We start from the raw sequence: 23,042 nt of genomic DNA on the forward strand, positions 1-23,042 counted from the left end.
GCCGAGTTCAGATTTGGCAGCCTTTGGAGCATGGTCTAAGATGCATGGGTTTGATGCAGATTGGGATTAATTTTTTGTGTGTTTTATTTCCTAACAACTTGGCTGCTAATAGCTTTCCAACTGCAGCTGTGGCCATAGCTTTTAATGGTTTTGTGCAGCTTTGCAGGAATTGATTTGCTTGTTTTTTGTAATGAGGCCTACTGAAAACATACATAAGTGTTCTAAAACAGTGGTATCTAAATAAGCACAACAAAATTATAAGGGAAGATTTTTTTAATCAGTGTCGCTAAGAGTGTAAAGTGATGATGCTACTATGGTGCAGAATGCCAAATTTTCCATTTCTGGGATATAGTACAAAATATTATCTGGGGGAGCAGGTTGCAGTTGTTTTGTTGTTCTGAAGCTTCTGGTGTGTGCTTTTATTACTGAAAGTTAGCCAGCCAGCTAGTGTGCAGCATGTTATCTACAAAGAGGAAAGTTGAGAAGACAGACATAGATGCATGCACAAGATGAGCAAAAGGTGATCGTTGAATGTGATGTTTTCCCTTAAGGTCTGCCCTTTTGAACTTGGTAACAAGCGGTAGGATACTAATGAGGTTTTCTTGATGATCAGAAGGCAGCCTACTCTTTGGAACCTCCAGCAGCTCACTAGGGTATGTGCATGTTTGTTACAAAGCTGGGAATCCTTAGCACATCAGGGCAGAAAAAAAGTGTGCAAAATCAAGGAACGTGCCTAATTGGATTTGATGGTTGCACGAAGTCCGACTTACGTGTGCGAACTTCTGTTGCCAGTAAGTTTAGCAGACACTTTAAATTTGGTCCTAGAAGTGTGGTACATGGCAGTGTAAAAAACCTTTAAAACAAACAAACCCCCAAACCCTAACCGCTCCAAAACCCCAAAAATGCCCAAAGCAAACCACTGTGACTACCCCGCTGCTGAACAACAATACCAGCTTTACACTTCAGTGGAAAAACTGATCGATGAAAAGACAGCTTTTCTTTCTGCAAGTTTAGTATTTCAAGAGGTAACTATTTTCAACAATAAACACTGCAGTTCACAGATGAGGGTAATGCTTCCATGAGGATAACTGACAAATTTATCACAGCTTAGAATTTATCATTTTTGTAGGGAATCTTAGGAGTTTCCTACCTCAAATTATCTCTTGTCGATTAAATGTTTTCCATCTGTTAACATTTGCCCTATCTGTGGGTTGGCTATTGTGTCAAGCAGGATTACTAGGTGTTCATTAGATGTTCACTGTAGCAGATATAAAGCTGTTACTGAGAATATTACCATAAAGCCAGTGTTTTCACCTAACGATTATCTGAGTGGCAGATGGCTCTTATCATTTGACAATATTTTGTAGACATAAATGAAATAGCTACCATGTAACATAATATGGTCTGCTTTGTTCTACACATTGTAAAGCCAGGTAATGCAAAAGATCTCAAATTATACACCACTAATCTAGCAAGAGGAAATAATGATCAATTTTCATATTCATTTATCTCCCAGCCCCCACCCCAACACCCCCTGAGGAAATTGAATCTTTTGAAGGTGATAAATTGACAAAATACTCCAGCTGATCCAAGGCAGGAATTGAGTATTCCCTAATAATTGCATATTTTTTTTACACTTTTTGGTCCGAATTAGGAAGATCACCAGCTCTTCATTTTATAGCATCTGCCCTTTAAATTACTAACTGGGATATCAGCTGTGCACTGGTTTTTAAGATATCTGCTGTGAACTATTTCCCTGTAATCTGGCTAGTTATTTCACTGTTCAAAAGATTTTAATTTCCAATGAGGTAAGAGTGGAGCTCAATGAAGAACTCTGTGTAATTCCTGGCATAAACCAATTCCTTTAGATAATCTGTTATTCAGAAAACATTGCTTTTGCCATTTTAGACTTAAGGATTTATGATTTACCAAGGCCTTTGTGAGTTTTTAAGAGATATTTCCATCAAGTTAGATAATATTTTAGCTGGTTTTGGATTTTGAATGCAGAATTTAGAAAGCAACAATAAATTTTCTGTTTCCCATCCATAGAAGGGCAGAAAACAGATTTATTTATGCCCTGTTTAGGGCCAACTCATATTTCACCTAAGGCAATAAAACTGCAGACTTCAGCTCTTCTTTTTTGGCAGAGCAAATGATATGGAAAATTGAATCTCTCACAGCACTGAGAATACAACTCCTTTTTTTTTTTCCAGGTTGTTTTTTTTTTTTTTTTTTTTACCTCTATCTGCTTTAATTCATCAGCTGTGTAAGCAACTCTGCCTTCAAAAGAGGCAAGTAGGGCACGAAAGACCAAACAAAGGTATGTGGAGAGGTTTTTGTATGACACAGTCTTCTGCTTATATGCTGAAGGAGAATCCTCTCTTGCAGTTAAGAATTCTCCCCCAGACAATTCTAGTAAAATGCTGAGAAGCTGATGGGAATGAAGAAACAAGTGGGAAAAAAAAATATGACAAAGTCTCTCCTCTTTTGTGGTTTATCTGCTGGAAAAAGAAACCTTCCAGAATTTTTACCTGAGGTTTATGAAGGTGACAGAATGGGAAACTATATCTTGGGTTTTTTTGAGACAGAATGTTATGAGGAGAATAATAAATACTATGGTTGTGAATTGCTGTGTAAATGAAGGGATCAGGCCCAGACTGAATATGAAGAACATGGTTTTCCTGTGTGTTTTATGAACTGGATGACACATACTAAGGAAAAGTATGACATGATTTTGTAAGGCAAACAATTCTCCATTATCCAGTAGCTAAAGGGAAGAGTGAAAAGTAATAATGACATCTACGATAACAAACTGAGAAGGAAAGTCTTAAGGCTGACGGTTGGTGGCATATGTTGTGAAGGATTTTATAACCAAATCTGTAAAAGGACTTGCTGGTGCAGAGAAGGCATGTTTCAGGAATTTGTGGAGCCTGGATATGTCAGCATTAGCCCATGCTCTTTTTGGCTGGCAGTTCTTACCGTTTTTTTCCCCTCTGTATCACAGAGTCATAAAATCATTCTGGTTGGAAGGGACCTCAAGGTCTAGTCCATCCTGCTGCTCACAGCTGGGCCCACACTGCATTCAGACTAAGGACAGAGATTTTATAATCTCTCTGAGCTACTGTTCATTATTCTGGTGAACCTCATTATCCTTGCAGTGATTCCCCGCCCCCATCAGATCCTCACCTGTTGCATTTTGACTGGTTATCTCTCATTCACGAGCCTCACACATCAGTGATGAAATGAAAGACCAGAGTCAATTAACCTGTTAATGCAGAGTTAAGGCTACCTGGCAATATTATTCTGGCATGCTGTGTTCACTAAAATTTAAATTTCTAAAAAGTGGTACATGAGATGAGGGATGTATGCTGATTAAATCATGGCGTCTTGGATCTGGCCGGAAGCATTTACTGTATTAGATGTAAATGTATTTAAATGCTGGAGCCATTTTTGGCAAAGCTGGGTGTATATTGCAGGTCTGTTGAAGTACTGCTTATGCTATGGAAGGCGGCAGTGGAGGTCATTTATAATTTCCCACATTTGTGATCAGATACAAGAGATGTACCATGGGAATTGTAATATAAACATTGAAATATTGTCTGCAGTAGTTGAGACAAAAAAAGTTTGTCTAGTCCGGTGCTGCCTAGTCTCCTAGTCTCAGCCAAATAGCCTTCTGGTCACTGTTATGAGGAGTTAACATGGTCAAATTAAAGTTGAAGGGATTTATTCAATTGTGCTTCAAGAAGCTGAAGTTGTTGGATTTGTTTTTTAGGAAGATAAATTACAGTCTTTGAAAAAAAATTGTCAGTTATAGGTGCTTCAGTGTAGAGAAGAGAATGCTCTTTTAGGAGAGAATAGTTATGAACATAATTACAGTTACCTAGGTTCATAGCTGAGACATGGCTAGTCTGAGTAAAATATGCTATGTGCATTCTGGAAGTTAGTAGCAGTGGGGAAGGAGGGGCACATGACAAACATGATTTGTGGTTATGGTGATTTCCAAGGATTAAACAAGAATGCTCTGTTTCTTCTCCCTCATTGTCTCCTCTTCCATGTCTTGCTACTATTTCCAATTCTTTATTTTCCCCTTCTTGTCCTACAAAGCTAACATCATATCACAGGTTATTAATACATAAAAAAAATTCTTTGTTACCCTGGATGTTATCTTTGATAATGGGAGTATAAACCATCTCCCGTAATTTTCAGAATAAAAACTGAGCTAAACGTTCTCAGCTTTTTATAGCCAGAGGAGAGAAATGGGCACCTCTAAAGCCTAAGTCAATTGAACATGTTGACATGTGCACGTAAAGGATAAGGTGGATTGTCCTTAAAACATGTAATTTCTCTCAGCTGACCTGAGAAGAGTGTCTTTGAGATGACTAGGCCAGCGAAGAGGCTAAGGGCAAGTTGTATGGGTGCGTGTCACTCCTACATGTTTCTGAAGGAGTGTTTCCTTGTTCTTGTGGCCCAGGAGAGAATTGGAGTATGAGAAGTGACCCCTACCCAGCTGGGTATGCTTATGTTTTTGCTTTTTCTGGCTTCTCTTTATCTCTTGCCCATCCAGGTGTCCATGCTTCTGTGCACTTTTTCTCTGCCTTTCCTCTCTCCAGATCCTTATCTAGACATCAAGATGGCCTGTATGTTTTTATGTATTTTCTCATTTTTAGATATCTCAGAGCCTGGCTCATGCAAAGCTCTAGGAAAGGAGAGACTTAAACATGCTGAATGTTGCAAGACTGTGCTTCCTTCATTTCCCCAAGATACTGGAATATATCTGGATACTGAATGGGGAAGCTGACGATCCAGGGATCTGTCTGTAGGCTGAATTTTGTGCCCAAGAAATTGAGGGCAAGGATTGAAGCACCAGTAGTTAGCATCTCAAACCAACCAAATCATATTGTAATCATGTTAAAATGAGTGGTGGAAAGAAGTAGAACTCTGGAAAGGATTAATATTGCTATGAGGTTCTCACTCATGCAGGGAGAGAAATTTTCAGTGATCTGAAATCCTCATTTCCCAGTTAAACTGATTGTTTTGGGCTGCCAAATCTGTAATTAATAGACACTTTAAGAAAAATTCTTATTGTCAGTGATTCTTTTTTGATGGTGATACGGTGGGGGATTTGGGGGTTGTTTGTTTATTTGTGTGGGTTTGTGGGTTTTTTTAGCTTTCTTGAGTTTAAGTGCTAACATCTTGGAATCATTCATGCATAAGTGAATGAAAATGAACCTTAAGGAGAGGCTGCCAACTCAATCAATACTTTGTTCACCCTAAGGTAATATCTGAAAGAAATAAACACTTCAGTTAGTATTTGCCGTGAACAGAACTGAAGTTAATGTTTCAGACTACGGATTGAAGTTTCTAAAAACACAAACAACAAATTTATTATACAGTTTAAAGTGTTGCTTCTCTTTTCCTTCATAAGTAATCTATAGGAACTTGCACAGATAGCGATAGATCCTGAAGAACTTTCAGTACCTTGCCTGTGAGGGTGCCTTTATGCCATCCTTTCTTTTCTCTGCCCACATTCATCTTCATTTCCATCGCTGTTCTTCTGTTGTCTTGTAGCTTTTGTCTTGCAGCCTCCAGCTCACTGTTTGAGATAGCCACAATATTTTTGTGCTTCAGTCCCATGATACTGGACACTCTTATTAGATTTTTACCTTTCTCCAAGTTAGCTCACTGTTTCATGGAACTGTCTGGCACACTTCCTAGGCATGTTCTTTCAGGAAAATTTGTCCTTGCAGCATAGTACTCATTAACATGAAGCGTACCTATTAACTCAAGAGGCTTTTCATGTATGTGCTTTTCCAAATGTGATGACTCTTGGCATCACAATTCCTGTTTCAGAGAGAGGTTGTACTTGTGGCAGACCTTCTTAGTGTTGTTTAAAAGTAATAACAATTTATTTTATCTAGCACCTGAAAAAAAAGCCATTTGCACCTGTTTCTCTATCAGTTTATTTCTGGTCTCCACAGGCAATTTTTTCAAGTGTTTAACCAAGCTCATAATCAAGAACCCCCTTCCCCCGCCTTTACATCAACTCCTAAATTTCCTTTGCTTTGACTTCTGACCAGTTGCCTGCCGGCACATTTGTCCAGCTTGTCAGGGTTGCTCTGAATGGCAGCCCTGCCCTCTAGAGTACTAGCCAGCCATTCTTCCAAGTCATTGTCACCTCCAGACTTGCTGAGAATACGTTCTGTGTCATTGCCCAAGGTGTTAAGAAGTTAAATGATACCAACGTCAGCATTGACCCTTCCTGAAGAGCATCTGTCCTAACTAAGCTCCAGTTTGACTTTGAGCTACTGACCAATCCTTTGTGAGCCTGATGGTCTGGCCTCTGCTTCATCCACCTTGTTGCTCACCCACCCAGGTGTTATCACCCTAGTTTTCCTGTAAGGAGGCTGTGGCAGACTGTGTGAAAAACATTCTTGGAAGTCAGCAATAACCAATGCACTCCACTCATCCACAGGGCCAGTCCTTCATCACTGAAGCCAATCCCTCTGGCCGTGCTTGATTTGCCCTTGGTAAATCAATGCTCTTTGTTCCTAATGATCTTCCTGTCCTTCATGTGCTTGGAAATGCCTTCATGAGGTCTTGTTCCGTAATATTTCTAGGAACTGAGGTGAAGCCTTATCTTGTAGCTTTCTGGATGCTTCTCCTTGCCTTTTTTAAGATGGACATAACAATATACATTTATGTGCACTTTATGTTATAGCTGTATGTGTCTAAAACCCGAGCATTTTGAAAGCACCATGTGTGCATTTCAGTAAATGGCAGACCATTGTGAGCCCTGCCTCTCAATACCACTCTTGGTCTGAGATAGAATGATGGTGTTGTCAACTAGATTAGGAACAAGTAATATTAGAAATTATCATCCAGTTTCTTAGTTTGGGGAAATAAAATACATTTAGTTAGTACAGTCAGAGAAGAAAGGTTATTTATTTTCCTTGTTCTAAGTAATTATTTTTCTCTACTTCCTTACTAATTTAAAAATTCTTCTATTGAATGTCCAGGGACTTTGAACATTAAGTGATTACCAGTGATTTCCTTTTTGTGTAGTGACTAAGACACTGTCTTGCTTACAGAATGTAGATATTCTATTAGAAGAGCAGAGCCGTGAGTGCCAAAAAATGTGTTTCATAAGATTGCTCATGGAGATTTAGCCTTGAGTATTCCCTTAACTTGGGTATGTAGCAAAAAGGTGGGAATTAAATGCAACTTCTTCTTTTTTTTATCTGAATATGGGAGCTGTGATAACAGGCAGTTGTATACTGGAACTTGCCCCTTCCACTTGGTGGTCTTGTTCTCCTAACTTTGGCACCAGAAATTGCTAAATCTAAGTATGGATATTATTAACAATTACTTGATATCAAAAATCTTTTAGGGGTTCACTAAAGCATTATGAGTCTGCAGGAGCACGTGTTTTGCTGTACTAGGTAGTGCCATTAGTGGAAAATCTGGAATCCTTCTTGGAGTAGCACACAAGGTACCACATCCTTGGGAATAGGAGTGGTCTGAGGAGGAGTTTACTTTTTGAATAAAGTGTCTTTGCTTCCCATTTTATCATGCCAACAGATGGTAAAAGAAATAATTTTGGTCAGGCTAAACCATGACTACATACATTTCTACATCTGAATTTATGGTTTAGGGCTTGCAGAAAAGTATGTATTATTTTCCATCTTGTCTTCTGGAGACCAAACAAACTGAGTTTTCTAATGCTTCTTCATATACTGTATTTCTTAAATATTTAATAATTCTTTTTTTTTAATTTTTTTTTCTGTAATGCCTCTATTTGGACCACAATTTTCTTGAACTGAGCAGAGAAACTTTAATAAAAAGTGCTTCAACTGAGGCCTTATCAGTGCCAAGTGGAGTGGAAGGGCATCACCTGTCTTTTTCTCCAGATGACGTGCAAAGGAAGAGCTATTGATTTTGTCCCAGAGACAGTCTGAGTCATGGCTTTGTCAAAGACAGCTTTATTGTCCAGCGGTTAGCTCAGCTGAGATATGGGTTTTGGCCAGTACAGCTAACACTAAGGTCCCAAAGGAAAATCAGAAGATACAGTGCACCACGTGGGATAATTGCTGTGGTGACCATGGCGATCTGACAATTTCTTTAAACATCTGTCAATCCACTGTTACAATTAACTCTTATACTAGACACTGACTCGTGACAAAGAGATGGTACATCGTCCTAATCTTTTTCTGCTTTGGAAAGTGGGATTCTTGGATGAAAATCAAAAGTTGATCAAATGCATTTTGTATAGAAGGAGGAAGCATCTGTAAGAAAGATACAGGTTAAAACAATCTCAGTTGGACTGTGATCAGTGCTGATTTCTTTCCTTTTTCATTATATGTGCTCAGGCAAATATATAAGCTTGTTTGTGCTTCAGGAAAATTAAGTTAAGCAAGATTTCATTGATTGTGAAGTACCTTATCTGGGGAGAGCTTCAGAACATAGTGAGAGACTGCATGTTTGCTATGGATATTCAGATTCAGAAAGGCTACCACTGTGTAGTACCAGTATGTCAGGACAAGGTCATTTATGCTTATGGAGTATGTGTATTGTCTGTGCATTCTGTCATGCTTGTGAGTTTTTGACATAAGTACAGCATTTATCAAGTTCTCAACTGACCCCTTGCATTTGACAGTGTATGGATGCAGCAAGAAAAGATGTTGCACATCTTTCTAGTACAAGGTAGATGGACAATACACAGTCAATAAAATCTACATCCGTCGTCGTCTTCTTTGAAACTCAGTATCTGGAAGGATATATGACATTCTGATTTATGTTCCCTGATACTATTATGGGCTTTGCTAGTTAGATTCTAAAATGATTTAAAAGTAGTCTTACAAATTTGGAAGCAAGCAGCTAATCGGGATCTCAGGCCACAATGTACAGATCTAATTGCATTTCTGTTGAGCGTCTGGCCTCAAGTTTGCTTCTTCTTTCTCCATGAAAGTGTTGGTTTTGACATGTCTTAGAAGGGGTTGGAAACTGTGAGCTTTCCATCATGTGTTCTGTTCATACAGTATTTCCAGTAGGCCACATGCAATATATTTTTAAAAAAAATTTACTTGAGATTCATACCACACAAAATAACAAGTTAACTATGTTTTTCACTTAGGGAGGTTTCACTTGGTGTAGATATCAGAAGGTCCTTACCATTGTATTTACACAGGAATAAACTCTTTAGTTGTTGTCTTGGCAGAACAGTTAAAAGGCAGTGTACTCTTCACACAAAGGCCTTTAAAGCGGAATTTGTGCTATCCACTTCTGTAATCATCTCTATTAACACTTGGACAGTATTAAACCTAATGCAGTGGTGACCTATACTCAGTCACTTTAGACATAACTGTGGCAGCAGAAGTGGGGTTTTGTTTCCTGCATTCTTTCACAGTTTCATGTGTTGTGTTTGGCATGGGGGGAACTGAAACAGTTGCCAGTACTCTCATTGCCCTGCTTCCATGTAGGTGGTAGTCCATGGGTGTCATAACAGAATATGCACAGACTGAATGAACAGTGCTAACAGTCACCATTATTAAAATTTCATTTTTCTGCTGACCTTGGAGATTGGTGACACGTACCTGAAAGGATATGGACATCCCGTATTCACAGGCGAAATGTGTGATGTAGCTATTTCATAAACTGAACCAGAATTCATAATTTTGCATGGGTAAAATCCCAAGATACTCATGCCAGACACAGCTAGTAATTCAGGATTACCTAATGGTGTGCTTGCTCTGCCTGAGTTACCATGGTCGTCCAATTCATTGTATAACATAAAATGTAATTTAATACTGACTTACCAAATGGCAATCATGTGAGTTAACAAGAAACATGTAAATTCTGAATTATTTCATGGCTTAGTGCAATAGAAGTTTCACAGTGTTGCTTCTGAAGACAGAGCAAATCTGTTGCCTTCACACCTTGCATTTCTAATGTTCTTGTATTACATTCTGTGAGAGACAAAGCAGATTTTAAAAGGTCTGTGTGTGAAAGGAAATTTAATACCAAAACTTATATGGAAGCTTTTAAGAAACATTTAAGCTTTAAAGCCATAAACATATTCTCTTTTTAAATTGTATTTAATGTTATTACCCTCTATACCAGAACCTAAATTTTATATTTACATTACTTTGCCTGAAAAAATTGAACATACCTTTCAGTATTGCTGGTATAGATGGGATACTAATATACCACTTACCTGCTCTCTCTGTAACTTTTGCCACTACTGTCTTCTAGCTTGCTCTGAATTCTTACTCAGGTCTGTTACCTTTGGTTTTATGACCAGTCTTACTTTGGTATCAGTATTTCTTCCTTTGTCTCCATCCTTCCTGCCAATGTTCTTTTTTCCATTACTATGTATTTGAGTATCAAAAAATAGTTTCTTAAAAACAAATAATGCTTTACTATTGCCATTTGACAAATTGGGAGAAGGTGGATATTCAGAAAGACAGGAGGGTATTCATTTATTTAGTTATTCTTTTTTGGCAACCCAGAAGTTTCTTCCATCATCCTTAAGCAACCATTTTCTCCTTGTGCATTCCTCTGGCTAAGTCTTTGTTCTTTTTTAATTGTTCCTGTTTTGCATGGGTGACTTGGAAATGCTCGTGTGCCATGCCTCTGTTGTATTTGTGTGTGTTATTAATAATTTCTCTTTTCTGGCATAGACATCTACGTCATCGGATCCATTCAGTGAGATTATCATATCACATATAGCTGAGTGAAATAGCAAAGACAGGTTCAAGATAAGTGTCTCTTCTGGTACCGAATGTTTGGTGCTTTTTTAGTATGGAAGTGTGTCAGGTAGCTCAATTTGTCTCAGCATAGGGCAACTACTGCCATTTAAAAATAATATGTCTGTCAAAGAGGAAACAGCAAAGGCAACTTTGCAGTTGTACCTGCATTGGAGGTGACTGCCAGATACAAACATGTTTGATCTGTATGGAAGACAGAGTCAGCTTCTTTCAGCTCCAGCCTTAGCAAACACACCCCTGAGTACCTCTTTGGTTAACCATACAACATACACTTCTTCAGCTCCCAGGTGTATCTTTGTCTTTATCAAATATTGAAGAAGCCCTCTCAACGTTAAATATTGTCTGTAGTCAGAAGGATAGCAATTACTGTGGTATATACTGTTGTGGTGTGTGTGTGGTTTTTTTTTTTTTTTTTTTTAAATAGTGCTGTGGAAGAATAGCCCTTTATTATTACATCTTTTAGCCCTTTGTAATGGGATGATTTTGTGCCTGTTTATTTTTTTCTTAAACCTTTTTACTAGGAGGATCATATTTAACCCATTTATCTCATCCAAGAACTGGTGTCTAAGAGACTTTTTGACTTTGAGAAGTTGTGTTTCATATAGATTAACAGTATGTGTCTGCCTATTCCCAAACTTCCTGTTGTGTTTTATGTAAAAACATGAACATATCTGTGTTTGGACAGGCAGAAGGTAGTAATAATGTGTATATGTTTTAATTAGTAAAGTAAAAATGGATATGCTTTGGATATGTTGTGGCAAATCATTTAAGTATAGTTGACAATAAACCAGTTGCCATACTGTAGAAAAGATGAGGCAAACAAAAATGTCTTCATTTCCTCAATGTGGCTTTGAATTTGTGATGTGGCCATGAATTCTGAAGAGGAAAACTTTAATAAGGAAAAGAATATTGTAGGAATGAAAGCTTGATAATGGAAAAGAGAAATCCTGTCATTAGACAGTGACAGAGATAGCTGAAGGGGGAAAAGTATTGTGTGGCAAAGAGGCATAGTGAAATAATGTAGCTGTAGCACTTAGTGGTGCACAATCATATTAATATATTGGTAAGTGATACTATAAGTATGTTTATAGGGCTAGATATTTGCACATAATTTATTTGAATGTCACCAGTAGCATATAAATCAATAGTATATAGTAAAATAGTAAATATATTACTATAAATAAGAAATGTAAATAATATGGAAAGTATCGAATCAATACACATTTTGTAATAATGACACGTATTGCAGTAATTTAATAAGTAGTAGTGTAATTTTAGTAACAGGGAAAAATACTGTTCTTTCTATTCATGTAAGAGTTTGATTTGGCATCAGTGTCCCAACACATTGATGTAAAAGAAGTTAGTTTGCTGTTGGGACAGTTGTTTGTCGATGGAGATTCATCTCACTATGGAACCTTTTGTCACAGAGGCTTTAGAAGTTTTCAACAATAAGTAACAGCTTTAGTCCTTGAAATTTTCCTTCATTCTGCAAATATTTACTGTGTATGTAATGTTTTGTGGTTTTTGTATTTTTCAAACACTTTCTGACTCACTATTTTATTGTTGCTGTTGCTTGTAGGAGAGTATTACTGTACCTTTGAATTGTAGGAATTAATAAATTGTTTTAAGAATTCCAAGGGAAATTCAGTGTAGATTTAATATTACAAGTTTTTTTTATCCAAGCCTGTGTTGGCTTTCATTTCAGCAGGGGAAGAAAAAAATGCAATAAACTTGTGTCTAATATGTGTCTCATTGCGTAAGAGGTGCTATCTTAAAAGAAATGCTGTTTTATTTGCAGAAAGCCATATTCTTGAGGATGTAAACAAGTGTATCATTGCACTGAGAGAGCAAAATGTGGACAATTTAGATCGTGCAGCAGGTGCAATCCGAGCGCGTGCTTCAAGAGTAGCTCATATTGTTTCGGGTGAGATGGACAACTATGAACCAGGGGCTTACACTGAAGGAGTGATGACAAACGTTCAGTATTTGACCAAGAATGGTAAGTCTGATTTTTAAGCTATGACCTTGGTCTCTTTAGTGGCATAAACTTTCCTTTATATGTCACATGTAAAGTGAATCCCGTGATTCTGTGATCTAATGCACTAGTTATGCACTAATGATTCACTGTATGGTCTCTAATCTCCTTTCAGCATGCTATCCAATTATTATAATACCATGCAGTTAAAAACTAATTTTAAATTTTTTATTTGAATTACATTATTTATGTAAGGTTTTTTAAGTTATGGAGCGCTTTTACTGGAGTTCTTAAATAAATGTAAGTAAGAAAGTTTGGAGACTTGTAACTGATGAGGCAGAAGCTTTCCACTTTGTTGTACTGGTCTTACGGCACCTGTTTTAAGCAGCTGAAAGGCAAACTAAGAGAAGCAGATTCATAATTTGTGTGTGCTACCACTTTAAGGACTGCAGAGCAGTGGTTAAATATCCCCAAATATCTTCAGATTTGCTAAGCACATTTGGAACTTCCTCAAATGGTTATTAGTATCCATTTACTTTTTCATAACACTCAAAAAAAGGGTATCCTATATTGGAATATCCCTGTAGAGAATAGTTCAGGGGTGTAACTGCACTGTTCTAGAAATGTTTTCTGTCGTTTACAACAGTTGTTGTTTATATAAATGAATTGCTGGCCTTTCGTAGTGTATACTTAATTATCTGCTGAGCTCCCAGGACTTCCATATTTTCAGTGGTTGCAAATCTAAATAGTTTGGCAGTTAAAAAATTGCTGCTAATTTTTCTGGCAAGTCTGTATATCTCTGGAATATAGGATTTAGCTTCATGAACTCAGAAGTCTAAATCCTAGCTCTGTTAGTCTAAACAAATTCCTGGTATCTTACATTTGACTGACATTTACTTTATTTTGCTGCAAGAAGAGACAGGGTTTTTATTTGAGCTCTTTCTTAATCAGTTCAAATATGTCCAGGACAGAACAGTCCTCATGTGAACAAGAGTGAACTGACATTGCAATGAAGTGGCAAAAGGGACAGAATAGTGAGAAGGGTTTGAAATAGACTTCCTTGTTTTTATATTCTTTTCTGACATTTTGATGAGAAAATCTGAGAAAACTTTCTACATGACATTCTTTTTTTCATAACTTCTGAAAGTTCTGTGACAAATACCAAGGGAATCAGCAATTAGAGGAAGGCACAGTTTTGATTCCCATGTAAAAGCTGAGCCTTTCTTTCTTGAAACTGGTAGTGTTTAAACACATTTTAAGTTGACACTGATTTCTGTTCTGTTGTCTTGCTTTGACAGTAATATATAATGTGCCTAAATCTGTCTGTCTGCAAAAGACTGGAAGACATAAAACTGGTTTTGCTTGGAATGTTTGCCTTTGTCAAAGGTCATCAAGCATGGTGTCATCTCAAATGTCTTTGTAGTACTTCAAACCTAAGAATCCACTATCTTAACAGTGTTCAGTAGGAGTGGAAAAAAGAAACGTACTTCTGATTCTGTATTTATATGATCTGCAATGAACCAAATAGGGAGGTTTTTTGATTGCTTGATGGTTTTCTTTTTTTTTCTTTTAACTATTTCAGCTCAGGGAAAATGCAGGTAGGCTGCAGCCTTCAGGTGTAACCCAAAACATTCTGTCACTGCTGCATCTTTCAGGAGCCAGCTGATGGCAAAATAACACTTCTGAGAGAACTGTGTATTTATGCTGCTGTTAGCTCCTAAGTTAGCTTACATGAGTGACCTAGGACAGTGAAGTGCATCCTTTATGTCCATTAACCAGCCCCACCCCCCATCCTTTGATACAATATACAAATTGTCCCTTAGTCTATGGACCACCCCTCTGACATGTATGTAAAAGGTCCACAAAATGTCAGTTGAGTTAATTTAATCCATGAGTTTGGGCTTCATCTGTTATGCTGGTCACTGAGGACAGGAGAGGTGGTGTGTTGTGTGGAGCTGTTGGGCACCAAAGGCAGCTCAGGTTGGCACTCTGCTGCACTTGCACTGCTTCTTGTAAGGCTTGTCCTCCATTGGTTCAGGTGGTTCCTTCTATAGTGATTCCTGTAACATGCAACTCAAGTCATGGGTTACAACAATCTAAAGGTATATCCATTACAGTCTCCACCCCTGGTCCTTTTGGGCCAGGTGATAGGATTTAACATTGTAATGAAGTCCCCCCCTTGTTCTTGGCCTGGCTAGCAAGAAGGGGTTCCTGCTATGGTAATTCCTGTAACATGCAACTCAAATCATGGATTGTTTTCACCCAGGAGTAAATCACCTTGAGATACACATTGGACTTCCCCATCCTTCTGCATTACCCACCAAGTGCACCCAGATCCTTGCACTGGTTGATGCCCAGCCGGACCCTGAGCGGTGGCCCCCTGGCCTACTTTCCCCCTAGTTCTGTTGCTGAGCAGGAATATGACCCAAGCCAAAACCAGCACACATAATCATAATTATTAGATATAGGGGATACCAAGGACAATTTGTGGCCCCATTATCTCCTTGAGAGCTGTGTAGACCTATTAATCATAATTAAATATTTTCCTCAAATTTCTAGCATTTATGCATGGCCAGTTGTTCACACTGACACAAGAACTAAATGTACAAACTCTTCTGCCTCCACCTGGATTAAAACCAGTTTGGCCCCAGAGGGGCAAACACCTTAAACTTTTAAGCCTCTTCTGGAGAGATTGGGTTTGTGTTCAGTGATTTTCTTTAAAACCTTCACAAGTTTCAGTTTCCTTTTTTTTTTTTTTTTTTTTTTTTTTAAGCCCTTTCCTGCAATGTTACCCTAAAAGTCATGCTATTCTTCCTGACCTAGCTGTCTTCTGTATTGGCAGAATGTTTTAACATCATACTGTTTGCCAGTGTCACTGATTTATTTATTTATTTGTTTATTGGTCTCAGGACTTGTTTTGGCCAGCTTCCAGATTCTTCTCTCACTTTATAGCCCTTCCAGTATGATCAGTTGTATAGCCTCCATACTAATACTGATCTACTCCACCTGAAACAGAGCTTTCCTGTACGGTGCTTTATTAAATGTTTCTGCAGGGTGGATTAAATCTACTGCATTGCTTTTCTCTGGGAAAAGGTAATTTATCTTAGCAATAAAAGAGAGTAGTGGTATTTGATAGGAGCTTCCGTCTGTCTTCTGCTTTTTATTTAGCTTTTCCGTTTCTTCCATGCTTATGTGCACAAGCTAATGACTTTGTATTTTCCTAGATGCTTCACTTGCCTTTTTCAAATACAGTTTGCAGTCTTGTCTCAACAGCTTATGTGAGATGACTGACAGTATCCTTTGTCTGCAGAGTTTTTTGCAGTAGGGATTGTCTGTTTTTTCCAGTTCAAGAATGTTACATTCTTACTCAAAAGACACCTGCCATGAAGGCAATTTCATAAGGCTTTGCGATCTCTTTTCCCCTGCCCACTCCTGACATTTGGTGCTTATTTTATCCTCTTTTGGCATGCCATCTAAGCCAAAATGGGAAGAGAGGAGCACCTTCAGAGACTTCATTGACTTTTCCTAAGATACATCTTCAGATGAGGTAGGATAAATCAGCTGTTGAAGCTCCTTACCTCCTCTTGTAGTATAAAAGATATCAAGATGACCAACTTTATTCTAGGTAATATATTTGGGAATACGTAAAATGAGGTGGATGAATCTCACTAATTCTGTGTTGTGTGCAAAATCAAAGGTTTTCAGTAATTCAAAAAGACAGGTATTTTCAGTGAAAAAAATACCTTTAAATGCTCATTCATCACCCTCAGAATGAGATTTAAAGATAATACTTGCTATTTGAGTCTGTTTATTATTCAGAGGTTTTTACACTTGCTTGTGAAGTCAAAAGACTGCAAAAGAAGACTCAGTCTTTTCACTGTAAAATATTTTTTTTAAAAAAGGAAACCCAAAACATTTGATAGAAAAACTGGAGCAAGGCTTGAGTATGCAAGCTTATGGGATTGGTAAACTTGTGACATTGGTGTACAGCTCAGACAAGGAACAGCTTGTAAGAAACTCTTAATTGGAGAATTATTCTAAGAGTTAAGAGGGGAGAAACCATTAACTAGGAAAAATGCCGAGGTTGTTTGCATGACTTTGCCTAAAATAATTTTTGTCTATAATTACATGATGAGTGTAAGACTGTAACTTAAGCAATAACCCTTGGTTCTTGTGACAGTTACTTGATTACAGAGGTAATAACCTCCATTTGGTTAGTCTGCACCTAGCTTTTTTTTCTGTAAGGCTCTGTTCTAATCCTTCTGTGAAACTGTGTTAAAAACGTTTGCTTTAAAAACTGTGAGATTTGCTTCACTTGTGAAGAATGTTCTGAAAAATAGAAGTAGCTTCAATTTTTTTTGTGTTCCAGATAATCAAAAAATTACCCCAAACAAAATGCCATTTCTTTTTGCCATTTCTTTTTTTTTCATTTCCTGCAGCTCAAAAAAAGCTTTTCATCACTGTTAATAACAGTAATGTCCATGTTGATTATAAATACTGTGTGGGAGTTAACACATTTTCTTGTGTTAAAATGCTATTCCACTTAGTGATCATCTGAGGTACTGAGAAGAAACTCCTCTTCAATCACTGTTCCCACAGGCTTTGTTCAGTAAAAGGTGGCTTTGTTTTTTGGGGGGAGATTTGTTTTTTGGTTGGGGTTGTTTTTTTTTTTTCAGTAGAATTGCCTTTCTGTATTTATCATACCTGACACTTTGTGATGAATCTTCACTGCTTTTCCTCACGAGGCAACTTTAAGAAATTGCTCCTGACTTTCCAGTGTGTATATATCCTTTACCTATTCCTTTGAATATATTTTTCTCTTTTAGATCTTAGACCACAGTCTGGGTCTTGTCTGGGGGAGTGCATTCGTAACAACAGCCCTTCCTTAAGCTGATAACAAGATCAGGGACCTACTGTTCTTTGTACTAGGTATTTGTAACTGAAGTAGACTCTCTAACTTGGATAGTTTTTATCTGTGTGCCCATATCAAAACCATTGCCTTCATTTCCGCTGTGACTTTCTTGCACAGGGTCCTAAGTGCCTTAACCTCTGTAATGTTAAGGACCCTTCATTTGCAATTCTGTAGTCTGCCATTCACTTCCAGCCCTGTAACCTTTTGGGTCATTTTTAATGTATTTCCTAGAGCCTCTGTGGCAGTGTTTTTCCATTACTGTTGTCATAATGTTTTTCTTGTGGTCTTGCACCTACAAACTGAGATACTTTTGTTACTTTGCATTCTTTTAGGAGTTACAGTAAGCATGCTGTGCCTCTTGCATTTGTCATGATTAACTTTCTGTGTCTCAGAGACGTTTAACAAATATTTCCTTTGCCATTCAGCGTTCAAAGAATCCTTTTTATCCAGTTGTCTTCTTAGAACGGTGTTGTGCATCGGAGCTGATATCTGCCTTACAGCAGTTGAAGATTTTTGTCTATTTTAGAAATTTGTAATAAGGACATTTTAATTCTTAACCTAGTAACTTTGGCTTTTTCTGATGCTTCCTGGAACCAGCTGGTCCGACATGCCTACAGAGGAAAATGTTTTGAATTCTTCTAGCCATTCGATTTTTTAACATATATGTGTCAGAGCATGATCTGCCTCCTAAGCAGGACAGTGGACTGAGTAGTAACTGTATTTCGCAAATCATTAGTGCTTAAGAGTTAATTCTATATTCCATAGTCTATGAGGACTGGGTTTTTTTAAGACTTCACCATGAATCCAGTCTCATTAAGGATTTGCTTAGAGCTGAAAAATTGTGGTAACTTCTTGTTTTTCAGCTTTGGATCACTCTTAAATTCTTCAGAGCTATCATTTGTTGTTGTTTTCTAACCTGAATTTACAAAAAGCACCTTATGCAGTTTTAATTTTTGCATGGGATACTTTTAAAATATTTTATAAGAATTTGTAATTGTAATAGCATACTGTATCCTAATAATAAAATTATGTGGTCTCCTCCCAATACTATTTCCAAGTATATATAGCTAACCATTCCAAAGTCTGTTCTGCTTAAGATTTTCATAGTGTCTCACCCAGAGTCCTTTCTGGCAAACATGCCCTCAGCTTTTTGTGGTTCCCTCCTTAGTAACTATGAACTGTTAATATTTGGAAGTGATACAGCAGATCTTGATGGGGGAGCATATGCATAATTCAGTAGGATTTATGTATGCATGTGTATGTATGTATGTATTATAAATCTGTTAACATAGTAAAATTGAGTCTTGCTGAAATTATATGCTCGTGGTCATTTCACCTTGGATCTCAGTAAGTCTCTCAGCATTACCATTCATGGCAGTATTTGGAGAAGTGGCATTGAATGCATTATATGCTGAATAGATATTTCTGTAAACAGAGCTTCTCCTTAAGTGCTGGGGACCAGGTTCTGTTTTCTACCAGAGTCTCACCGCTACCAGCTCTGTACAAAGTCGTCTCTGAAACATTTTGTTTTCCGTTGACTTTGTTTTGACTCACAGTTGATGAGAACACCAGACCATCTCCTGGGTTTACCCAGTGCTATTAAACAACTTCAGCTAGAGTAGTTTTGGAGTAATTCAATAGATAGCCAACAAAATGTAAGTAATACATCCATCAATTTTAGGGCATTCATCATGGAGTTTCATGCAGGGATATACAACCATCTGTCACTCATGCTCCTTTATGATTACTGTCAGGAATTAAAAATTAAAAGGTAGATGACTTCAGTCAGCAGATTAGAAGGTGTGTACCTTGGGCATTGTTTAAAAAATTCATTGCAGAAACCTTCACCCTTCCAAAGCAATATAAAGCAGCAGCCACGCTTCTCTCATGGAATACTCAGAACTTGACAGCTAGGTTAGGCAGTAGACAGTTGATGCCCCTCCTGATCAACAAAAACATTTGGGAGAAGCCATAGATATTTCAACAGCTTGTTTTGTTTTATGTTTTTTATTTTGAGCAATTTCATAACTTCTTTCCTGACCTGAAGCTGCCAGTTTGCATTCCTTGTGTCAGACTATTAGTGTTTTCCCAGTAACTTTATTCTTGGTGTTGAGGGAGGCTTAAAATAATTTCCTGAAACTGATTCTCAGGTTTGAAGTCAGAAGTGTTTAGTGATCTATTCTACAAGATGACTGCAAGTAATAGACCTGTTTTCATTGGTCTTAGATGTCCTGGGGGGCTTGGGTTTGATATGCTTGTTTTTTAGGAACGGGAAGCTAGATTTCAGAAAATAATACTTAATGGTAGTATGCCAAACATGGAAGAAAGATGATGTATTGATAATAATAAGAATGCAAAAAGGAAGGTGGGAAAAATCGGAGAATGTGCCTTTTGGAAACAGGAAGATACTCACTGTACACTTTCCAAAATAGGCTTTGCTAAATTCAGAAATGCTAGGGAAAAGGTTTCTGGAAAAAAAGGCTTTTAGGATGGCCAGGGTCTGGAGCAGGTGACCTGTGGGGAGAGGGAGACACTGAGGGTTTGTTTAACCTGGGCAGGTGGAGGCCAAGCAGCAATCAAATAGAAGCCTACATCTTCTTGCGAGATGGTTACAGAGGCAGTGGTGCTGTTGATTTTACTGTTCTAGCTAGCTTTCCCCAGCACTTCTACATGCTTAAATTAAATTAACCATCTTCTTTATCCCGCAAATGAAAACAGTAACTTTCCACATCCTACCCACTGTAAGTTTTTAATTGGAAATGAAATCAGATACCAAGTATTAAAAATAAGAGTGCCTTGTGTATGCTGACATAAAATTAGCAAAAAAATCAGTGAGAGTAGCCTGTTACTGCACCAGTATTGTTTGATAATAGAGTCAAGTGCTAGAAACATCTTAACATCCCTCTGGATTATCCTCCATTCTTGTGGACTGCTAATTCTCTTCCCACTGATTTAGAACAGGTTTCATTTTCCTGTTTGTTCAGTTGCAAGCAGTAAGACAAAGAGATTGTAATATCCTTCACATTTTTTCCTTTTTTTTCCTTATGTAGATACGAGAGTATGCATGTGTGTACATAACGGCAGTGATGCAGTTGAATAGAAAGTTTCAGAGGTGGAGTTTAAAGTGGTAGAGAAAGTGTTACAGTCATACTCAAGAAAATAAATTAAGCCAGTCTTCAAAGACTCAAAAATTGTAATCTATCAGATAAGTGAAAAAATAATTTTGCAGGTTTTTTTCTTTTTAAAAAAATCATTGTGCTTACAGACACAATGTTTATATGGAACGCGTCTGATAATGATACAGTATGTACATTTACAAATAAATTCACCATACCCCCAGCAGCAGATTGTTTTCTGGAATTCCTTTTTTGTTGGATGAAGCCTGAATGCTTTGGGCATCTTCTGAAGATGCCCAGTATTATCCTCCTATCTTGATGAATTGTCATCAAGGAAAGGAGAAGGTGTACTAAGAGTTACAAGCTTAGGGCGTAGGCCAGGGTAATGCTTACAAGTGGTTTCTGGGATGTAACAATAAACATGGAATAAGCAGACTTGTCAGCCTGCAGGTAGTCTCAGCATTCATGAGTATGTGAGGAAGCCCACTCTTTAGTCATGGCAACGTTAATGTATAAAACCTTAGCCAAAACTGGGGTTGTATTGCACATGGAATAAGAATACGTTCCATGTTCCAGGGTGTCTGTTTCCCAAATAGGTAGATTCTTAATACAGTTGTGAAATTAATTGCATGAAGTGAATTCTGTCGTCTTTTCAGTACTTCTCTCCAGATCAACCTTAATAAGATTTCTATTTTAGTTCAAAAGAGGTAATTCTTTCTGAGTGCTCTTAAATGACTTTATCTTCTAAATGACCTTTTCAAAGGCCAGTCTTTTTTGAACGCTAAAATAGTCTTACTTACCCCAAAATATCTCTTTATATACTTTGTTAAGCATATTCATTTTACTTCAGATTTCATAGGAATTATTGTACTAAACATAAAGTTAACAAACCCCAGCATGTAGTAATACTCACAGAAATCGGAGTGGTTCAGGTTTTTTGCTGATAAACACCGTTCTCTAGCTTAAGCAGGATATAGCATAATGCTTATTCACGAGAAACAACCAAATTTAAGAGATTTTTTTTTGTTGATGTTTTTATTCAGCTCTCTTTAGGTAGGATTTCTCTTCCTCACCTACATTACTGAAAGGCTGTTCTCTGTTCAGATAGTCTCTCTTAACATACGATGAAGGAACTGCCCCATAGGAAGACCTCCATTTCCTCTTAACGTTTTGTGTGGTGTTTCCTGTGTCTATTCAGTATATTTGAACAATCCCAATTCAGGAGTGTTTGTTCAGCAGCCTTTAGAAATTGTGTGATGTGTTAGTTGGCTTCTTGTTCTTGCTGGCAGAACTTTGGCCTTGGATATAACAAAGCCAGTGAAGAGGAATTTCATTAGAAGTCTGTGGTAGCAAATTCTAGTAATGGAAATACAGGCTGCAATGCAGAGTAATTTTAAACAGATCCAAATGCATCTTTTCTTGACGGCAGTGGTGCCTGGCTGCCCCGTCTGCCTTTTCCTACCATGTTCCTTGTACCAGTACTAGCATGTCAACTATCTAGCCTGGTGGCAAGTTGGACTGGAACACTGAACCACCTCAAAAGTAGTTTGGCAGCCAAATGTTGAAGTCTTTAACTGCTTCAGTGCATTGAACTTTGTTAACATGTTGCTCTATATGATCAGTAGTTTTGAAGTGAGGACACGCATGTGGAAGTTTGTGGAGGTAGCCTGCAGCTGGACTGAAGGTAAACTGAAGCCTCTGTGTGCCCCATGAAATTAATTTGCGAAGAGTAATTGTGCTTTTCTTCATTGGATACAGGCTTAGAGTATTTACTAGTCTTAGCTTACCTGTATCACAAGACATTCTGTTTAGTGAAGGTGCCTCTTAAATGAAGCCCAGTGACTTCAGTTAGGCTAAAGGTGGCCATGGTGTTCTGCTCTTTTTCTCCTGAACTTAGTTCAGCAGGAGTGGATGTTTCCACAGCACATAAAGGCCCTGCAGTAGCAGGGAAATGATGAGGTAAGACAGGCCCACATGGTCCACAGTCTGCTAAGAAATGCAAAAGAAAAAAATAAAAAAAATAAATCTGAAATTCTTCACCAGGATGAATTAGAGGGAAGTGTCTTTCTCATCTGAGATCTCATGGGCAGTCTGTCCTTGAGTGTGGCAGCAAAATGTAGTAGGTATAGAGCTTTAAAAAATGTGGACTATTTGTATGATCTCAAAGTATCTTTCTGCTCTTTGGGAAGGTGTGACCTGCCTCTAATACCTCATACAGGGAAATACCTCTACCCTGTCAAAGCCAAACCCACGTCTCTCTGTGTTTTCTGCTGGAC

At 37.8% G+C, this 23,042-nt stretch overlaps 1 protein-coding gene across 3 annotated transcripts in view; it reads left to right on the forward strand.

The window, feature by feature from the left end:
• The window catches only part of CTNNA3 (catenin alpha 3), a 509,885-nt gene that overhangs the window by 384,600 nt on the left and 102,243 nt on the right, over window positions 1-23,042 (forward strand). For all 3 annotated transcript variants that reach the window (XM_040606308.1, XM_040606309.1, XM_040606311.1), the window contains one exon: window positions 12,562-12,762. In XM_040606308.1, the coding sequence (XP_040462242.1) occupies window positions 12,562-12,762 (201 nt within the window). The remainder of the gene's footprint in view (window positions 1-12,561; window positions 12,763-23,042) is intronic.

This window comes from Falco naumanni, chromosome 9 (genome assembly GCF_017639655.2).
Source record: "Falco naumanni isolate bFalNau1 chromosome 9, bFalNau1.pat, whole genome shotgun sequence".
NCBI classification, from domain to species: domain Eukaryota; kingdom Metazoa; phylum Chordata; class Aves; order Falconiformes; family Falconidae; genus Falco; species Falco naumanni.